Source organism: Chironomus tepperi, unplaced genomic scaffold, assembly GCF_022539635.2.
Source record: "Chironomus tepperi strain 1889 unplaced genomic scaffold, CSIRO-AGI_Ctep_v1 contig_359, whole genome shotgun sequence".
NCBI lineage: Eukaryota > Metazoa > Arthropoda > Insecta > Diptera > Chironomidae > Chironomus > Chironomus tepperi.
The window spans coordinates 1,781,686-1,804,616 of NW_027226481.1; the positions used below are offsets into that span (position 1 = coordinate 1,781,686).

A 22,931-nucleotide genomic window follows, 5' to 3' on the forward strand; every position below is an offset into this window, starting at 1 on the left:
TTGCGCAGTTTTTTTCTCTGTTTAACATTCAATTGGATATTTTGTTCATGTTATAACAAGATAATGTAGCTTGTTGAATATGAAATTATCTAAAATGAACAATTTGTAGACAATTTATTAAGACTTTTATTATACTTTATGTTTTCATTTACTTTCTTCGCAAGATTGTTTGCTTTTGAACGAGATTTCTTCTTGTGAAGCTTAAAATTTGCATGTTTATAGGACGGGTGTTCCAGTTAAGGATAGAATTGGAACAGTATTTGAATATTTAGACTTAGTAATGATGCGAGATTTAAATTTAATTGAATTTGTTTATTTTTGCATCATTAAAGTAATGATTTGAGAACATTGATGCTAAATCAGCTTGTTCTAATTTAGATTCAGCTTTATTGAAGCAAAAATTCGCTCAAATCATGCAAAACTTTGCGTCAGTGATGCAAAAAGCAATTTCAACGAACCGATCTTCTGGATCAATGATGCAAAATTGAATATGAGCAATCTTCTGCTTCAAAGAACATTTTGCATCTCCTGCTGCATCTTTTTTCAAATCCCTGCATCAAATCTCAGATATTCTTCTACATTCTCACTTCCTCAATCATTTATTCCAATCTTTTAGCATAATCTCTCTCAAAATATCCAAATCATTTACATTAAATCTTTTTTGTGAATCCCAAATCAATTAGTTTTTGCTTCAATTCATATTTCCTCAACAAGTAGCAGTTGAGAAAAAGCCTAACATAACAGTAAAGAAGTAAACTTCAAAAGAATCTTCCAATTTATGCATGAACAAATCTCAATCAAAATTTTTGCCTCTAATAAAACATCCAAAAAAAAAACGAAGAACACAACACGACTCTGCAAACAATCAGAAAACAAGTATTAAATCAAATTCGGATAAAAAAAACGATGAAAATTATAATGGAATTACCTTAAACGTCAATTATCTTCAGAACAATCACTTTTTATGAGCAATTATAATAAGAAGAACGCTAAGCTGATCTGTTGCTTCCTGTCGAATGAGAGAATTGAGAGAAGTTTACGGACAAAATGAAATAAAACATAATCTTCAATTAATGTAAAAAGCGTATGCGCGAATAAGAAGACATAAAAGTGAGAAAGCTTTTTTATCGAGTCACAAGTCTTAAAACTGATTGAAATTCGAATGATATTTGTTAAAAATCCGACGAGTGAGCAAAGAACGTAACTGTAATTGGGATAAGGATCTCATTGATGCATTAAAAAGGTTCAATATCCACATAAAATAAGGAATGTATCAATTCCCATAGGATATAAAAGTTTAAAAGTCAATCGAGCCTCGCATGAAATTAATTTATATTTATTTTTTTCAATCTCAATATATAAAGTTCAATTCCCTCTCGTTCAGCATTTTATTTGGCTGAGCCCATAAAGTTCATGAACCGAACTCCGCAAAAAAATTCTTAATTCTTTTCGGCTTACCTTCTCTACGGTCGAGAGGCGAAAAGAATTGAACAGAATAAACTTTTTTTTGCTTTGCTTTTGTCTGTTAATTACTCAATAGCGGCTTCATGCGAAATATTATTATTTTTTTGTTTATTGCAGTAATAATCACTGCTGTTATCGAAATATCGTTTCATGGGAAGCAAAATATTTTTTGGATATACCATCAAATGAACATTCATGTGATATTTGATGATGATGATGTGTAATTTATATGCATTGACATGTAATCTTATAAATTTGATGTGTACTTGAATTGTGCGTTTGATATGTAATTATGTGTACAATGTACATATATGATATGTAATCTCGTTTATTTGTTATACAATCACAAATTTTTAATGCCTATTGATCTATAATTATGCGTATCGACGAGAATATCAAACAAACCGTTCCATTCAATGATTCCCGTTTTAATTTTGCAAAATTACAGGCTCAATGACCAATTGTCCATACCTTGACAAAAGAGAGATGTTTATGCTTTCATAACTTAATTTTATCTAATTATAATAGCTCCCCTCCTTCTAATTTCTTTCCGTAATCGTATATTATTAGCGAAAAACATCATAATACCCTAATTGAGATGCCAAAAATATCTTTAGATTCTATTCTATTCTTGATCTCCTCCCTTTCTTTCCTGTATTCTCTGTGTGTGCCGCAAATGAGGTTTTTGACATTCAAAACCGTAGCAAACAAAAAGAAATGATTATTTTTTCAGCAAAGCACAAAAAAATAAACCGCTAAAGAAATAAAAACACATAAAAAGTGGTTAATTACACAGCCCGGAACCTTTTGTGTTTGGCTCTCACATGAGACGATCTTTTTAGGCGCGCGTAATTTTTTTTAGCTACTCGGTTCTTTCCTCTGAACATGATTTACATTAACTTTTTGTTACTACATTAAGCACTTCCGCGATTTTTGGGCTTGAGAGAAAGAAAGAAATTAAAAATTATTTTTCGATTATTTTTTGCAAAAAGAACGGTACTTTTGCTACCATTCCTTTTAGTGAATGAGTCGACAATTACTTTTTTTGACATGAACATTTCGTCTGCGGTACTGTAATAAGAGCAGCTATTTAGCATTCATATTAATTTGCATAAGATTTTTTTTTTCTTACGAATTTCTTGTAGACAGTTCTGTGTTCTTCTTGCTCTAAATGAGAGCTGTTTTATTACTTACTGTCGTTACAGTCTGTCACACTTTTTATTTATGAATTGCAAAATTATGCTCGAAGGTTGAGGAGAAAATTAATGAATTGTAGACAAAACATTAAATTTGTATACATAAAGTCCAGATGAATGGGAAATTTGTACAGCTCGTGCCTTTAATGTGCCTTAATTGAATTAATTTCAATAGAGATGACGATAAAATTGATTAATTAAATTGAAAATCACTGAAACTTTTCTATTCAGAATTTGTAAATAAACTAAGATGAATGAATTTTTCTGAGATGACCAAATTTTTAAATTGATAATTCAAATCTAAAATTACCGTTAAATTATTATATAAAAGATCGCGAACCACGCAAACTTTATTCAATTGTGACACTTTATTTACGCCTCAACAAAAAGCTGAATGGCATCACATCAAAACAAATATAGATTAATGTGTCGAATATATTACCAAAAAGAGCAAAAAAATCACGTTCCAAGGAAGTTCTAAGTGCGTTGATCTTGACATATATTAATGATTGATAACACAGCCACTTTAATGTTTAAAAGAGAAATTTTTTTTGCTTACTTTAATTTCATGATTTATGTTCGTCACAATTTAATTTTATATCTTCAATGATATAACAAATTTGATAGCTTGAAGATATGTGTTTCATATTCTCCATCCCACTGCCTTACTTTGTTGTTTGCGATGATATAATATCACAAATATTCTTCTTAATATTATTATCATATTAAAATCGTGTTAAACTAAAATGCATTCTGGATGTTATCATGTGAATCTTTTCGGATCATGAGGGACAAAAGAGAGAATTAAATTGATGACATCCTGAATAGAATTTTGAGAACTATCAATCATGTAGCATTTTTATTTCATTGTATCATAGAAAGACATGTAGTCGCAAATAATATATGGCAAATATCTTGATATATGCGCAATATAATAAGAATCTCCTCACTCGCACACTCAATGTTGGCTATTCTCAATTAAATTATTTGCTATGATGATTTTTTTTATTTCATATGTAGGTAATGTGGCTTATTATGAGGAAGGCATTAATCTCCGCATCTCACAAACAGTAACAATATCTCTTTCATTCTCGTGTCTATTTTATTCTTTTCGTTATCACACATCTCATATCTATGTATTGATGACTGACTAAAATTAAGTTTGACTTGGCTTTGGAGTTGTTCATTAATGATGTCTGACTTTTAGTGATGAGGGGTTAGTGTTAGGTTCTTGAGCAATAGACTTTGAGAATCGGTATTTGACTTGACTAGCTAGTGATCAGCTGGTATCGGTCCTAATCTAGTGAGTCACTAGATCAGATCCAGAGGTCAAGCACCCTTACTACGCCAAACCCACTTTAGATCATCAGAACTATAGGTTCATGTAAGCTTATTGCCAATAGACATCATTAATGAACGATCCCATACTTATCCACTAACTCACTTTACTTACTTTGTTGACTACTTACTAGTACGATCATACGTAATATGAAATAAAAAAAGAACTAGAGAAAGCGAGAGTTCTTGACATTGAGATTCATATTATGATCACACATCTACGGAGGAGATCTTTATTATTGAATTTTGCAAGAATAAGAATATAAATGAGCAAATTTTATTATGAATGAAGAAGAAGAAAAGAGATATGAAAATGCAAGTGCTTCATATTGTGTATGTAAAGTAAGATTATCGTCGTTTTTGCGGTGGCGGATGAGAGAAATCAATTTTCAATGTCAACGTGTTGGCGCTTTGTGCGTTTATATTAATCATAGCATGAATTATTTGCAGTTTCCGCTACACTCAATAATTGCGCGCCTGATTGTTCTCACAATCATTGAAACTGATGATTGCAAATTGCTTGTATTTTGTTTATTTTGAATTTTTTAATATTTCTCATTCGAAAACAAAGATGAAAGAGGCCGAAATTAAGCGATGAATGCCTTAATAATCAAACAATAAATCGATTTTATGGATTTAAATTTCATCAATAAACGATTATGATTGATAGGCTCCCCCATAATTATTTACACACCATAATTTACATAATTTGATCTCTCATTCACATAAAAAATGATATTATTAATGATGTCTGATTCATATATTATGCAAATTTCTTTTCCATTATCGTTTTACAAGCTAAAGCCATAACATTTATTATAATATCAACATATGTATGCGAATTATACAGAGAAAAACGTCAACAGTGATTTGATTTTCAATTATGGATGAGTTGGAAGGTTTTTTTTTGGTTATGAGTAAAGCGCTTATAGCTTGTGGCTGTAAATATTGAGTTTTTCTAATAATTTTATGACTAAATGTTTATTAATAATTCTAACGGATTTTTAAAATTCAAATACAAATTTCATCAAAAAATTCTCCCACTTCAAAAAGTTTTTCAACAAATTCTCATCTTTTAAGCCTTTAATTCCAATAAATCAACTAAATCATGTAAATACACGATGGCACAATTCAAACAAGACAGTACTTAGCGACAGGAATGATTCATTTGTTTTAAAAATTTCACAATTTATTCTACAGTGTCAATAAAATAAATATGGTACTTTATACAATCTCATATTTCAAAAAATCCAGCTAAAAAATGATTCATTAAAGAAGTAGCAAAAACCAATTTTTCATTTCACGGAATATGACGAATGGATACAAAAAGTGTGAGAAAGAGAAGTAAAAAAAAGAGTTATTTACATCTGAGACTAGCTGCACAACGGCCAGCGCCACGTCAATTTTCAAGAGTCAATGTCAAGGATAATAATTAGCTTTGACTTCGAACGGACTGTTTACCGTACAATATCATGGATAAATATTTTTTTTCTCTACAAAAAAGAGTTGAGAGGAAAAAAACAAGTTTTTTTGTTGTATATTTTCGAACGCTGCATTGACTGAGATTCTTTACAACTCTCGCATTGCATTGTGTAAATATTTATAAATACTGAGCTCAATTTCTCGTGCGTAAAGACTGAGGTTGTGACTCTATAAATGTTATATTGCATCACATCACATAATTTGTTTTGAAAGAAGGTAAAAAAAAAAAGAGAAAGAAATCCCTTAAGCACCTCTTTACCTTTTTTTTATATACCTTTTTCGTCTGCATATGGATGAAGATATTTGTGAATGATAAACCAGTATGAATATCGATGTCGCTTTTGTATTTTTAACGGTTTCACATTTCCTTTAGCATATAGTATAATATTTATACATACCAAAGATTACGAAGTAAATCGAAAGAACAGTTTTAGAAGTCAGGACGTGAATGAGTTCGCGCATCATGTTCAATAGCTAAATAACCAGTTTTAGTCTATGCAATGAAGAAATTATATAGGAGGAATGATTAATAAGAAGTGTTGTAATAAGATAAGCAAAAAAAAGGATAAAATATTGACGGTCGTTAATTTAAAATATAAACGAGGCCTTTCAATATTGCATAATACGTATATTGATACATGTACGTGGGATTTGTTGGAATCTCTACCTTAAAGCTATACGAGAATTTTTCGCATAGAAATGCTAAATAAAAATGAGATTTCGTTAAGGTCAATGACATGCTTCCTCTATTGCTAATCATAATCGAAAAATTTGTACGAACAGATGAAAAAGCATAATCGAACCATAAAATTTTATTTCATTTCTACTTTTCTCTGATTCTATTCTAAATCGATGTTCTTTTCTATCTCTTTTAATAGAGCAATTGAACCTTTTTTTTGGGCAGAAAATTTTTTAGCAGAATTTTTCATAAAGGTTGGGAATGGGAAGATGTTTTTGGCCGGTCATTTGTCAAATTAATTGGTTTGATTGCTGTTTGGGGATGTTTATATGCAATGTCACGTTTATGCTGATCTGTCAGATAATGTTGAGTTCTAGATCCATACAAATTATACGTAATTAATAAAGCGACCTCATTTATTGAGGAAATCATTTTATAGACCATAACTCAAGAGATTTGTAGCAAATTGATCCTAAACTTGGCGACATTGAGCTTCTAGTCATTCGACATAAAAAGTTTTTGGATAATTTGAGTTCATTATCGCAAATTTTAAAGGATCAAATAAGATTTCCTCAATATTTCCATCTAATCTTCCCAGAATGCGCCTTCTTACAATCCAAGTTGTAATTTTCAACCCAAAAATTCTCATCTACTCTCTTTTCTCGTACTGAAAAATTCATAATCTCATTTTCGATTTTGAAATTGATGGGAATTGGAAGAAAAAATAACAAAATTGGATGAACGCGTTGAGATTCTCGAATGTGCGTCAATTAAAGGAATCAAATTTGAGATTCCTTGTAAATGTAATCAAGACGAGAAAATGAAATCATTTATTATTGAATCTGCTGCTTATTGAATGATAAAAATTTATTTTAATGATCATATCACGAAATGAATTTTGTCGAAATTGGAATTAAGAGAAATAATGTTTATGTTCTTGATGAAAATTTTCACGTCTGGTGAGAATTTCAATTTGATTTTTTGAGTGTAAAAAGTATTCTAAAGATCTTTTATTATTTCACACAGAATCGTCTAATCCAACAGAACCGCAAAATTATTGACTTAATCAAATTATAGTGGAATTTAAAATTAACATTAAAATCAAAGGCCGATTCACCGGCATTTTTTTAATACATAATTTGCATAATACATGAAAGAAAATAAAGAAATTGTTGTATCATTCTGAGAATCTGCTGTTAGAACTGCATAACTGGATTTTTATGTGGGAAATAGTGGATGGAATTATGTGAGAAAAACTCTAGAAGCTGAAAATTCTATCTTCTTGGGAAAGAAATTCCATTCAAATTCTGAAAATGTTATCTTCTCAGTAAAAATTTCATCCTCTCAGAACATTCTATCCCATTGATTATCAAAATTATATCCCTTCAAAAAAATTAAGTCATTTCAGAAAATTCCATCCTTTCAAACGAAATTCCATCCTCTCAGCTCACATGTAATTTTGTTTCCCAATTATTCTGCAATTTAAGCATCAATTTACAAAATTTATCAGCATTTCTTCCAAGAAAAAGTGGCGAGAACTTAAATTCACAAAACCGGAAGACATACAATCCCTTTGTTCTTAAGTTATGACTGATTCAATTTACAAACAACTCCGATAGCAGACAAAACGAATAATTCGATCCATAAATTTGAGCAAAAAGCGTGCAAATAAGAACAAGAAAGAAGCAGATCGTCATCAGTTGATAACGAGGGGAAGCGAGAGTCAGAAAGAACTTTGCTAGATTGCCTTGTAATTTACGTTTATGAAAACTCGAAAGTAATGTTTATAGATTTTTCGCTGGAACCGCTTGAGAATGGCGAATGGAATAAATTCATTATTTCGAAACCCAAAAATTACACTTTGCGTCTCAATTTATTTCTGTGGTTTTTATACGAATTATTGATTTTAATCATTTCGTTGTATGTGAATTTATGTGTTGTTTACGAGTATCACAGTGAAGTTAAATTAATTGCCACCTGAGGGAAATGACTGCGACTTCTCTGGAATCGTGGGATGAATTCGAATTCCCCTTTTTTATTTTTATTCAATTCCAGGCCTTTCTCTTTAATTTAAAAGTCATTATCTTCGTACAATGTATTGCACAGTGTTGTCTTTGTGTCTTTTGCTTCATTTCATTCCACTCTCTTGTTAAGTATGTGAATGACCCAAATTTGCGATGTTTCGTTTTGACATAATTAAACACAAAAAAAAAGCCAAAAAAGAGTTTTTTTTTGCAAATTCACCGTTTATAGCCGCTATTAAGAACAATAAATTTATTTTAATTCTTATGTCAATAATTTCCCGTAATAATTCACATATCTTTCTAAATTTAACAGTTTTTATGCTAACAATTTGGATGTAAAGAAGAAAATATTTTGCTGTCCATGAATCATAGCATTGATGACATGTCTCAAATATTTTTAAGATGCAAGCAAAAACAGCAAGATGAAGAAGAGATGGAAAAAAAAAGAAAAAAAAAAAACGTACAATAGGCAATATAAAGCATATACATAGCGAATGTTTATGAGACGTTGTAGAGCGTTTGGGTCATTAAACTTTATTTATGGGCTCTCGCGCGAGGCACGAAATGGTTTCTATCTAACGAATAGCAACATAAACCTGCTGTAGCTTTTTACATTTTTTTTTTCTTTATTCTATGCTTAAGTCTCATATACAAGGCGAAGGGCTTATCTTATGTTATTGAAAGTATTATGTTTTCTATTGGAAGTAAAGTTGATGATATTGTGGTCAGTGGATGGATGGAGAGCATTTTAAGACTGTTTGAGTTTTTGAGGTTTTTTGATGGAATAAAATTTAACGAATTTAATATTTTTGAAAATTTATAAAATTGCGTCATCTCGGCTCACTTCAAAAAGTTTTTCTTGATTATTTTGCAAGAAATTAATGCTTTTGCTGATTTTTCTGCTTCATGTTCTTGAAAAAAGTTGCAAGAATTATCCAACTTTTATAAAATTCTCAGTAAAGCTAGACAAAATGAATTTGTAAACAATTTTCTCAGCATAGAAAATCGCTACAAAATAAAAACAACGTGCAGAAAATCCAAGGGCATTACCTATAGTACAGATTAAAGGAGAGAAGAAGATGGAAAGATATTGAAGATGAAGGAACATTAAAACTAAAAAAAGCGACAACAAAACTACTGTTCTGGATTATTTTTTTTCTGTACATTTTATGTCTGCTATTCTATTCCTCCTCTTTTGTCTCTACATCTCATGTGCAAAATTCAATTAGTGAACGTTTTAGTATCATTATTTTTTTGTTCCATCTCCCCTATCCTCCCATCACATCACATTTAATGTTTGCCTTTTCGCTGGCGCGCGTAATAATATTTTTTTTTTGTTACTTCTATCTCTCACCATTTCTTATTGTTCCCAATTGTTACCATTATCATAGGCATTGGCATGGAGATGCGGAATGACGAGTGTAAATTGAAAATTTTTCAGAACGATTATGATCTTTTTGCTAATGATAGCTTTTCGCTCGTCTCCATTTAATCGATTTGTTATTAGCGAAATTCTTTCATATTTAGATTCTTTAAAGTGCTTTTAACACTTAACTAATCTTTACTAATTCGCTAATTAGAAAATTACGATTTGAAGAGATGAGACAAAGGAACAAGAAGAGAAATTGAGGCTGTTGGGGCTAATGAATGGATTATCCAAAAAGCATCAAGCCAAGTGCCAAAAATAAAATATTTTGTAACATTCTTTCCATTAATTGAATTGGATTGTTGCCTCATTTTTTCAAAAAGTACAATCAATGCACAGCTATACCTCAATTTTATTGTATGCACAATTGCTTCTTTAATTTTCTTTTTATTGTTGATGAAACACTTCAGAAAGAAAAAAGTGCATTAAAAGCATAAAATCTTCTTAGCTTAGCTTATACAAAGCATCAATCAATTGCTATATAGTGCAATAATCCATTAGCTAAAGGCGCATAAAATTCCGATTAAATTCCATATGCTGTCTATCTGTTGGCTAATTAGAGATAATTGCGACAATAAAAAAATATACGAAGAGTAAAGAAATAGAACCGAAGATAAATATGTTGGAACTGAGATTCTCAAACGTTTGAAGGCACAGATTCTCAAACATTTTGAGAGAAAATGAATTTAATGACCAAAATTGCAGTGAGTCTAGTTGGTTACCTCATGTGCCTTTATATGGGGACACTCCATGTACAGTAATGCAGAATAAATTCAACTTTTGAAGATGTGAATTTAAAAATTCAAAAAACCAAAATATTCTTAAGATGCATTCACAAGACTTCATCCTGTGAATCTTAAATACTCAAATTGCAAACTTTATAAAGTCACATCCATCAAGAATCTCATTCACATAAGTACTTATTCTTCTTAATGTGCTCCATCCTCACCCTCTTACCTCCTCAAACATTCTCTTACATCCTCATTACATCATCACTCTTGTCATATTTTATCAATGACTCAATTTCTATTTCTGGTTGTTTCGATTCATTGATTTAAATTGAAATTTCATGTACGTCTTGCTTGATTGTTACGTAATTTTGATGAATATAAAATTTTATCTGCTTCGTCATTTTACTACGATAAAATGAGAATCCTGCGTTATCATTCTGTGCTCAATAAAAAAAAGTTTTAAGTTTTCATTACAAATTCCTATGGTTAAGATATATAATTTTTGTGGATCTTTCCCATTTCTGTGTGTTCAATAATTTTACGATTAAAATACAAAGTTTTGGTTTTGTGGGGGGAGTTGTATGTTAGTTATGGGGAACTATTTAAGGCACAGGATGGGTATTGAGGATGTGTCTGCTTCGAAGGATATGTTAAAAGGCGAATAGTCCAGCCTGGAGTTAGAGTTGGGCTGAGTTAGCACCAAACTCGAACTGAACTTAGCCTAACATTAATTTAGCTATTGAGTTGCGACTCTAGACATTAGGTTAGGCAGATAGAACGCGAGTCTAACCTACATCAATCTTGCACAACAAACAATCATATTCAGCTTCACCAATCTAGCTCGTACTTAAATTTGGAGCATTATGATGGATGGTCTAATCCAGTTCCAGTCCATATCTAATACCGGACATCATTTTTAAATAGCCCCCCTTCAAAAGAGAAAGGAGAAACTTTATTTTCCCCAAAAATTGTTTCATTTTTCTTCTCCTTCCAGCAATTCCTTTTTTGCTTTTTCTATGAAACTATTTTATTGTATTTTCTTATAACTAATATAAAAGAACTTGAGTTTATTCCCTCCGAGACATTGCTAGCTCATTGCTTTATAAAAAATTTATCTTTTCATATTTTTTTTAAGTTCGAATCTTGAACAGAAAGGAATTCTTTTGCTTCTTCTATTATTTTACAAGATTTATGTGCATAATTTTATTTTATGTATGCAAATTTTACTATATATATTTTTAGAATATTCTATGTGCAGCTACTGATGCTGATGCTGTTAAAAAGCAGTCCCTTAAATAGAATAGATTCCATTCTTTATTCCTCAATTGCACTTTTGTTTTGACGATAATACTTATTAAAAAGTCATACACAAATGTGTGCATGCTCAACAACCCACTTAATGTTTTTTCTACTGCCGATTACTGTACGTAAAATGCAAAAACGAAAGGGAAAAGAGGAGGAAAATCAGTGATAAAAAAAAATTTCATTTTTGCATATCGAATGCAAAAGTTTTATTCATGCCCGTATGTAGTCAACCTCCTTTACATATAGAAAATGCAACGACTGAATATGTCCCTTTGCAATTTGCACAGAATTTTTTTTTTAATTTGTTTTGTGGATTTTGCTGCTGTAAAATTTACTGCACAAAATTTAAATATATTTCCCCTTTGATGTTCAGATTAAGTGGAAGGTTCAGATGCTTAAATTGGATATTTTATTTTTTTGTCGAGTGGACAGAAAATTATGGAAATTTTTCTGTTTGTTTTGTTGCTCGCTGGAATGAATTTTAGTGGTTTGGTAAATATTTGAAGCTGAGGGTATTGCTTTACATTTCTTATGGCGATAATGGGATTTAATGTGAATTAAGTGGAGAGTTTTCGTTGGGTTTAAGGACTGAGATGTTGTGGGATTGTTTGTTGAAATGGAAAGTTATTCGGAAATGCTTGGAAATTCTCAATTTTTGATGGAATTTGTATCCCAAAAAATGTTCAAAAATTCAAATATTTCAAAGCCGTTACAAATGGGCCGACAATTTTATCTACTTTTATCCAATAAATCACACCATCTCCCCTCCAGCCAATTCACATTAATCCCTTCCAAAATCAATTCACCCCCAAAAAAAACATCCAGCAATCATCATAGATGAGAATTTAATTAACTTTGCATTTATCTGCCAGAACTGCACTCACATATTATTTTCCACTCAATAAACTGCCTTATCGCTTTACTCCATAAATTGCGTAATTAATTTTTATCTTTTATACAAAACTCACTTATTATAATTCACAACGAGACTCCACCGTTAAATGAGTATGCCAAAAAGAAAATGGCAAAAAAAAGAGGGATAAAGGAAGGATTTGCTCATTGTTGTTTGAATCCTTTTCAATTTTAATTTTACCATGATTTCCGTTCATGTCTTAGAGATTGAAATAAGGCGGATGAAGTTAGTCAGCAAACAATAAGAAAAAAAAAATCATTGTTCCTTACCTCATCGTCTATTCAATAGAAGTAGTTTCTTTAGTAACAATAAGCATTTCTTTAGTTATTTTATAGCAAAGTTGCTTCCTTAACTGATTAAAACAGATTCACTCACAGAAGCTTATGGATGAATTGTAAGATAAACACACAAGGCAGGCAAGCAGGAAGGCAAGCAAGTTGGCATGAAAAAATATAAAAAATAAAAGTTTAGCGAAACAGAAAATAAAGCGAGCAGAAAATTCACTGACGAGAATAAGAAGAGCATGTAATTTTTGTTATTGTAGCATAAACAGAAGCAAAAATGTGAGATTTAGCAGCATTGGCATTTTTATTGAAAACGATTTTCTCGTCGATTAAGCTATAGAAACAAAGAAAAAAAGTTTCGTAAAACGATAAAGTCTAGCTTTTAATAACACACACATGTACAATTACATGTGAATGGGTTGAAAAAGGAAAGGCATGAAGCATGCGGCAGAGCATGTAAAGGGATATTTCAGGGATGTTGTCTGTAGCGAAATGATCGTTCAGGTACTGAAGTCCCGAAATCATTTGTAGTTTAGTAAACTATCTGTTTTGCATACCTAGTGTGCCTCCCATTGATGACCTCACAATATGAGAATATACCTAAGACAGAGCCTTGGCAAAGCCATTCTGAATGCTGAATTAATCACAAGCAGATCCCAAAACATGTAGATAGCCCTCAGCAGACTCAACACCAACTCTGCAGCACGCAAAACTTTATTAACTTTCCTCTTTCTCTTCTGCTAAGTTTACTTCCTTTCTCACACCCACAGAATGACTTGGTAGATTTTCATTAGGTTGGTGCTGCCTCACTTCTCACACATTTACCACGAAAGTTACAATTTATAATACTCATTTTGATATTGCGTGCGAAAAAATCCTTCTTATTATGCTCATATATACTTTCCATTCATCTACATATCTACTATATTTCAGTATCAGCACAAAATTCCATAAGACGCATTAAGGATGAAAGAAGGGATTTTCATCTCATCGCATCAGTATTTTCTGCCTTCTTTTTTTTTCTTTGTTTTCTCTATACTCTTATGAACTTTATTAAAACACCATGGGAGTTGAAGCTGCAGATAAGGCAAAGAAGAGCTTTTAATTTTCTTCGTTTTTTTATTTTCTTCTTATTTGTTTTGTATCTCATATTACGAAGGGTAGCAGATGTACCAGATGATACTTATTGTTGAATTGAATGAATTTATATAAATAAATACAGTTGAATCTATTAGGCCCGGCTATGTTAGAGGATGAAACCTCTTCGAATAAATTGAATTAGAAAACATTGTTTGTTTTCAAAACAGACAGATTTGATGAGATTTATAGAATATTTAACTTGAGGCGAATGTTTTTAGAATCTAAATTTGAGTCTGTTTTGATTGTTATTACAGCAATTTACGGTGGTACTTACCAGATTTGGAAATTATATCCAACATTAGAAATTTTCATGTGCTTTATGAAATTTTCAAAGAAATTTGACACAAATGCAGCGTAACTTCGACTTTACCTATGATATTAAGTTGCTTTTGGTCAGATCCAACACTTTTTCACTAGAACTTCACACAAATATCAATATAATTTAATTAAAAACTAAATTTAGATTTTTTCACCACAATTTTAAATATTTACATTTGATATGTAAAATTCAAGTTCAATTACACATAAAATTCAAATCATCTTATACCGTTAAATTCAAAAATAAATCCTTAATCCCTAAAATGCTTCCAACAATCCGATTAACTGTTTAGTCAAAACAAAACCCTCAAAAAGGCATCCCTCACTGTATACATTATCTCCATACAGCACATACGGAGAAAATTGAAACAATATTATTATCTCATACATATAGTGCGTGCTATGTGAAGCTTTCACATATTCTTGATGAATGACTTTTCCAATAAGGTACACAGAACACATGCTGTGTAATAATATTAGCCACAAAATTGTAAATCACATAACTCACATATACATGCATACATCCAGCCCACGTTTTACGGTCAAAGTTTGGATGATATTAATTCAGCTCAGGTTTATTAAGTTTCATTTTATTCAATTACATTCGAATCTCTAACTAATAATAATAACAACAAAAATGAAGAATTATTTCGAGTAATTTGAGTAATATATAACGAAGAATCGATTCACCTTCAAACTGACAAATCAAGGAGGAATATGAAGATGGTTAAAAAGTTTCTGAAGCTTATAAAAAGCTTCACAACAAAGATTAACTTTGTATCCACAGAGATATCTTCCGTGAAAAATTGGTTTACTCTCTTTTATGATGATTGAGAAATTAAATGGTACGTGGGATGAATTATCAGTTGGAATTGCTATAACCGCAGGTGTGTAATCAGGTTAGATGCTTAGACAGCTCCTAATATTCTCTGATTAAGTCTCTGACAAGCACGATGAATCCTATCAGAAATAATTGATTGCATTTCAATTGAACACCTTCCAATTCATCATCATCAAATAATCATTTTTTCAGCATTCAAAAATATGCTTCTGAAAGCTCATCACATCTCACAGATATTTTTACTGTCGATTATAATTTACCCATTTTCACGTTTTTTTTATTCTTGCTACATCGAAAATTTATTTTACGTGCTCGTAATATCTAAAAAGGTATTTTAAAGTTAATTTGAAAAGTTTCGAACAAAACAATTCTCAGACCCACAAAAAATTAACCCTAAAACAATTTTGGGGGATGGTGGAAAATTCAAATGATTTTTTTGGGTCTCGTATACCTTTCAACTTGATTTATAACATGCGTAGAGTTTAAACGTGTATCATAAATCAGAGGAAAAAATAACATATAAACTCGGCAAAATTTGTTTACGAATTGACTCTACTGATGTGCGAATGGGCAATGAATAAAAAAATTGATTTGAATAATAATGCGAAATTTATAATGTGATTAAAATTTATAGGGCTATAAAATTAAACCACTGTTATTGTCCGTCAATCCTTTATTATTGCTTTTACGTAAAAAGGTTAGATTGATTTTTTACATCAATAACGGTTTTTTAATGTTTGAATATTTTCCACGTGTTTTTGTCCACTTCGAAAAGTTTTTTTCATTTTTATCAAATGTTACGCATGATTTGAACTTTAAAATAAGTCAATTTGTTAGAACAAAGTAGCAAAAGTTGAATTCTCAAAGCTAAATATTGATAAATTCTACCTTTTTCTGGTTTTACCCAAAAAATGGCAACAATATGTAAATTTTCTATCAATTCAAATGAGAAAATTTTAATCATAGACCTAAAAAAGGATGATAATGCAATAAATAACAGTATTTAAATTCAAAACTAATAAAAACATCTCCATGAACCACCATTAAATTGATATTCATTACCTCTGAACAGCGTTTTACATAAAACATCATAATTACCATATACCAGCATTCGGAATGAGAATTTTTATTTTTGTTCATACCACCGCAGCTACTGCTGTTAATGATGAAATTTTTGTTTACATATTCAACGTGTAGCGATGATGTCGGGACTATAATTGTGTTTATTTGATGCCTATAATGATGAATAGCATAATAGCATGCTTCAACAGCTAGACTGTCTCTCTTCTTAATCTTATGATTATAAGATTTATTTTCATCGAGCTATCTCAAAAATTCTTAGAAAATTCTTTATCTTGCATGCAATATAAATTTATGTTGGTGTTGTCATGAGAAGCTATAGTGTCGATAAATTGAAACATGCAAATCCTACATAGCAATTTCACAACAATCTCTTTTTTTCCATCACATTCATATGATTGATTATAAAATATTTTCTTTTATTCGCTCCTTAAGGATGCTGCTTACTACACAATATTTATGGAAGGAATGTGAAGAAAATGAATTTGTCATTCTGAAAATTTCTACCTTATTTATATGAGTGTAAGAATTTGTGTCTATTGTTGCAGAAGGAATGTATGAAAAAGGATGTGATGTGATTCATCATCCTACACAATGAAATATTTCTCACTTACTTTAATATCTATCTGTGCTTTCATTATCATGTATGCAACATATGAGGATGAAATTTTTATTTATTATCTGCATTTTTCTTCGTAAAATTTGAATTTCCACGTGATTTTAGGGTTAGAATATTAAAATTTGATTCCTCAGTACATAAAAACTTCTGTTGCTTTCCTATTTTGTCAATGTTTGTGCTCACTATAACACTAACAAAACAAACAACAAGTTCCACAAAAGTCTTTAAAACCACAGAGAAATCAAAATGTAAAAATACGATGTGGGACATCCGTAAAAAAAGAAAATCTAATCCATTGTCAATCATGTCAAATTCAAGCTCCAAAAAGCACATTGCTAACAAATTTAACTTCCTGCATCCCTTCCGTTTATTCAGAATACACAAAAAAGGCAAAAAAAAGCACAGAGACAGTAAAAGCCCCGAGGTTATTGACACTCTAGTCCCTTAAGTCAATATTTTATTCATGAATAACCATCAACATCATCGTGATGATCAATCTGATTCAACATATAGTCACATATACGTTAATATGTGTGGACATACGATTGTCAATCACAATTGAATGTAGATTCTCGGTACTTAAGAGACATAAGAATAAACCGCTAAAAAATATTTGCAAATTTAATTATCTACGGATCTATCTCACTATAGTGATGCTATTAAAGGTGTCAGCACGCATGATGCCTGATAGTTTGCTGCTGTGAATTTTAAAATTATTATAAAAACGTAAATAGATGTGAGCAGCAAACTGGCGCGACGAAAGATAATGATAGAATAAAAAAAGAGCATCCAGTTGAGGCAAGGTTCTATAAAATAATTACGATGAGCATTCAGAATATGCCAAGAATGGAGAATGTAACACACAGACATGGTACAGTTAGATTATAATCTCAAGACCAGAATGTTTCACAGATCCATCACCGACCGTCAATGTACGGCAAGCTTCTATCTCATTCAATTTACTTTCCTCTACCTCGCATCAAAAGACGCATTTAAGAACAAAAAAAATGATTCGTTAAAAAAAATTCTTAATTGAATCTTTTATGATGGATTCTCATTTTTCGAGAATTAATTATATCGTAATTGAAGAAGCACTTCAAATAAAATGTTAAACGGAATGCGTTGTTGCTCAGCGAATGATGATGAAGAAGAAAAAACATTCACTTACTAGCTCACTTACGCTTAACATGAATAATTTTTTTCTTCTCTTCTCTTACTTTCTTCTTCTTCCACTTCGTCTCTATTCAATGATATTTGCACCTGTGTGTGGTAAAGAAAAGAAAATTTTTTTTTTACTTTTATTGGCATTTTGTAAGAGATAAAATGTTATGAAATTTCATTTTTTTGAGTTCAAGGTTGGAGTATTAAAAATAAGCGCAATTTTCGCTTGAAGGCATTTTTCTACAATCTTTTTTTATATTGAAAATTGAGACTTGATTAGTGGAAAATTGGAGATATTTATTCATTTTTATGTAGAATTGGTTGTTTGTTTCTGACGGGAATTTCATCAATTTAGAGAGATTTATTTTCAATCCAATTAAGGAATTCGGCAGAATTGATGTAAAAGTATTGGATTATCTAGATTTATTTATTTATTTTACTGACAGATTCAATAAGGAATTGTTTAAAAATGATGGTAACTAGAATAGACTGGAATAGACTTCCCTAAACAAAATCTGAGTCGACATCGAGCTTTGATGTCAACTGAACTCCTTTCTGATCATTAGAACATGTCCTAGAGAACATCTTTAGTCTCTCAATTCGCACAGAGCAACAAAGCTCCTTGATATACCATTTAGCATCTATTATATCCCAATGCTCAACCTGCTATTTACTGTTAAAACTTGAAATCTACTAAAAACCATAAAATTGTCAATAACAATCTTCCAAGTTCAAAGAACCCAAAATTCCATCAAAAAATCACGACAAAATTAATCACAATCTAAATTCACTTAGCCGGCGCCACTTAATGTATTTCCATAATTTTTTGCACGTCTAATTTTCGTCAGAAAAAAAAGAATATAATCTCACTTTAATTAACAAGTTTTGATTTTAATGTGGAAAATTAATCCATCAAAAAAATCATCTTTTAATTCCATGTAATATTCACAGCAATCAGACCATGTTGTGCAAATGAATCAGAGAATTGCTGAAAGTGCCGACGAGAGAATTTTGGATGTAAATGAAAAGTGTCAATAACCAAAAATCCAATTTACGTCTATTTTTTGATATTATTCTAAGAGATCGGTTTCCTGTGTGACATTTGAAGATTAATAGAGCATTCGTGCGTTTTGTGCTATTTGATATTGGTTGCTATACACTTCAAAATGTAATAAAATAAATCTTGTTCCTGGAGTACAACAGGATGAAATTTTTAATATCAATAGTATTATAATCCTCAGATACATAAGGATTTCCATGTAAGGTTGTTGTACCTTTTTTGCTTCTTCTTTCTTTCTTTCTCCCTCTTAGTAACTTTTCCAATTAAACTTTATTTTTTTACAAGAGCGTAAAGAAGTTTTATTTATGGCATTCTTGATGCTTTTGTTATTTGATTAAACAACATTTTTTCTCGCTTTTGAGACTTTTTTTTTTCTTGTTTGTGAATCAAATTGAAACAATTGTTTTGGGATATAAATAGACAAATATACTTCTTTTTGCTGCTTAATAAAACTTTTTGTGAGGTTTTTGCTGTAATGCTGGCAAGCTTTTAAAGAACTAGTGAAGTTGTCAAGAAATATTTGAATAGATTTACCATAAAAACTAAAGAAAATGTGAATATAAACAAATTTTTTTCTGAAAGGAAGCAATTTTTAAGTTTCTGAGAGGACTTCATTTTTAAAAGATTCGTTGAGATTCCTGAGAAGATCAAATTTAAATGCACTTGAAGTATCTGAGAAGAAATAATTTTTCCTAATTATCAAATTTCAGAGGTGAACAAGTTTTTACCAAGATGACTAAATTTTTAGTGCATTAAATTCCGAAGTGAACTAATTTTGACATTATTAACTTCCAAGTTGACTAATTAAGATTTCCAAGATGACTCAATTTTAATATAATATTCTCTACCGAGATGACTCAATTCATACCAATAAACAAGCCTTCTGAGATACCAAAAAATTTAAAGTATTTCCCAAAATAATCATCAAATTGAGAAAAATCACTTCAACCCAACCACTTCTCAAAGCTTTTAATAAAGCTCATAAAATTAAAAATAAACCTTTTCTGCTTTCTTGAATAATTACAACGATTAAACTTTACCTTACCCAATTTTTAAAAAGCTGAATTACTCTAAAGGGAAAAATTACAATTTTTTTGGTGTAAACGATAAGCTGAGATATTCATTCTTTTTGGCATAACAGTTTATTATCAAGCATGCGAAAATTGTGTCGAAAATAAGAATGATAAGGCACATAGAAGCAGTTGTAAATTGAATTTTACCTTTTAGCCATAAAAAATTTAAAATCTTTTCGCTTCTTTTAAAAAAAATAAAAAGTTTTTCCAATTCTTTCTTGAGTCTTTTTTAAGTACCGAGAAGAATTGTCGTTCAATTACTAGAAGATGGAAAAAGCTCGTATTCCACGTTCATCGCATTACTGTTGTGGATCTTGGAAATTGATATTTCCTTCCTTTGTCGACGACCACAAAAAAAGGTTTTTTTTTTTTCTCATGATGACTTTTTTTTTAATGCGTTGTTGATGTGATTTGGAGCAAGTAATGAAGTTTGTAATAAAAAATTCAACGTTCTTTTAAAATTCAAATTTTTAACGACTTTTGAAAATTTAAATTTTTTAACGACTTTTGAAAATTCAAAATTTCGTTTGTTGTTTAAAAATTTCAAAAAATCATAGAAATCTTTGAAATTTAAAAAAATCATAATTTTAAAGTCATCGCAGTTTGGTATGATAAAGTCATGTAAATCCAATAAAGTCACGTAACATCTTCATACTTAGATCAACCAGTCAACCAAAATGAACAATTTTTTACACATGTTCCGTGCCAAAGAACAATATTCTCAAAAAAATATTATTTTTATTACATTTTTCCTTCTTATTTCCTCTTCTTTATATTCGTGCACGATCGATCACCATGGTGACATTATAACAATTGATATGATGTACCGAATATGAAAGCTATTGACTCACAGTAACATGAGATTGGGAATAAAAAAGTGAAGAAGAATCGTTCTACCTTTACATAAAAGCATTTTATTATCATGCTCATGAAAATTCTTTTTGATACTGTCGAGTGTGCCTTGAGTATGGAAATTGAAAAAGCAATAATTGTGGGTGGCAAAAAGAAATAAAAAAAATGTGAAAATTCTTTAACACAAGCAGCTGTTACCAAATTGTATTTCCTTAGTGTTACAATCAAGCTATTGTATTAAGGGATGATACTATGCAACAATTTATTTCCTTTTATGGATTTCATCTTTTGGTCCCAACAGATTCTCACAATGCCTACTGTTGTTCATTTTGTAAATTGTATCTTTACATGAATTGAGGATTTTTTATTATTGTGTGCTTGTATGCATGCCATTTCTCTATATTCTTGGAATATATGTTGAGCAGTTGGATGATAGATAGATTCTTTACAACTGAGACAGTGAATCAAATTAAAATTTCCATGTGCTTTGCATAGAAATTGACTAGGAGAAAAATGCTTTGATGTTGTGCAATGAATAAGAATGACAACAAAGAGGCAAATGATACAGCGTCTTTGAGTTTATTGATGCAGAATGAATGTTTGCTTCTTTTGACGCAAAAGATTTTGCATCATTTGATGCAATATTTTTGTGTTCTTTAAAGTGATGCAAAATACTGCATCTTTGAAGTGATGCAAAAAAGTTTGAAATGAAGTTAGCTTCATTGAAAAGATGCAAATTCAAGTCAAAATAGATACACAAAAGTAATTTCCGCCAATTTTCCTTAAATTCAAAAGCCTATTAACCTAAAATTCATCATCACTGATAAACAGGCATCAACATTTCGCATCAACTTCCACTTCTTCCTGCAAAAAACAGACAAAATAAGAAAACAATACAACAAATAATTTCATTTAAAAAATTTTCCTTCCTAACATTTTTCCTCATCTTCAATGCTCGTGTTGTTGATGCTTGTCAGATGAAGATGAATTGAGATTGAAAATTGTAAACAGAAGAGTAAGCACAAGACAATTCAAATTGAATGAAAAAATGAAAGTCTTTTTTATTGTTCACGAAAAGAAAAAAAAAAATTGGAAACAAAAACAAATTGAATAAATTTATTAATTTTCATATTTTTTCCTTCTCTTTACAGCACCCGTTTATGATGAACAAACCGCATTAGAAGTTTATGACAGTGGTGAGTATAAACATGGCGCGCGACAACAGAATGTGCAAAAATTTTATTTATTTGATTACATTTACCAACGTCGTAAAAAAATGTGAAAATTTTCATCCTTAACGCATTTTCCTTCTTTTCTGTTTATTTTCTCACATTTACACAATCATGGTCGGTAATGCAGAGAGTGGGTGTTATTATAATTATCATCATTATGGTGAAGGAGATAGAATAATTACAAATGAGCCATGTCTAAATTGTACTTGCCATAATCGTATGCTCATGTGCTACCTTAGAGTGTGTCCCTTCACAAAGCCAATCGGACAAGACTGTATTGTAGAGAAGCGAGAGGATCAATGTTGTCCTGTCATTACATGTCCACAAGGTATAATTAAATATATTCATAGAAAATTTTACCATTTATTCATGAATTAATTTTATATGTTTAGTGCCAGTCGAGCTTGTGGATGGAACAACAGCCTCACCATCGAATGAATTAGCCATTCCAGACAGTTACGGATGTACAATAGGTGATAAGTACTACCCAGAGGGTGTTCAAGTTCCATCAAATTTCAATAAACCTTGCGAGGTCTGTTATTGTATTAGAAATAAGACAGCTTGTGTGATGCAAGAATGTACGCTTCATATTGACGGATGTCAGCCAATTTATAATAAGGGAGTCTGTTGTCCTGTTCGATACTCATGCGGTAAGTTCATCACTCATATTTTTAATCCATATATCAAACTCATTAATGAATTTTATCCTCACA

General features: G+C 30.6%; 1 protein-coding gene across 10 annotated transcripts in view; it reads left to right on the forward strand.

Moving 5' to 3' along the window:
• The window catches only part of tnc (tenectin), a 72,059-nt gene that overhangs the window by 38,806 nt on the left and 10,322 nt on the right, over nt 1-22,931 (forward strand). For all 10 annotated transcript variants that reach the window (XM_070646228.1, XM_070646231.1, XM_070646233.1 and 7 more), the window contains exons 3-5: nt 22,138-22,182; nt 22,346-22,546; nt 22,611-22,868. In XM_070646228.1, the coding sequence (XP_070502329.1) occupies nt 22,138-22,182; nt 22,346-22,546; nt 22,611-22,868 (504 nt within the window). The remainder of the gene's footprint in view (nt 1-22,137; nt 22,183-22,345; nt 22,547-22,610; nt 22,869-22,931) is intronic.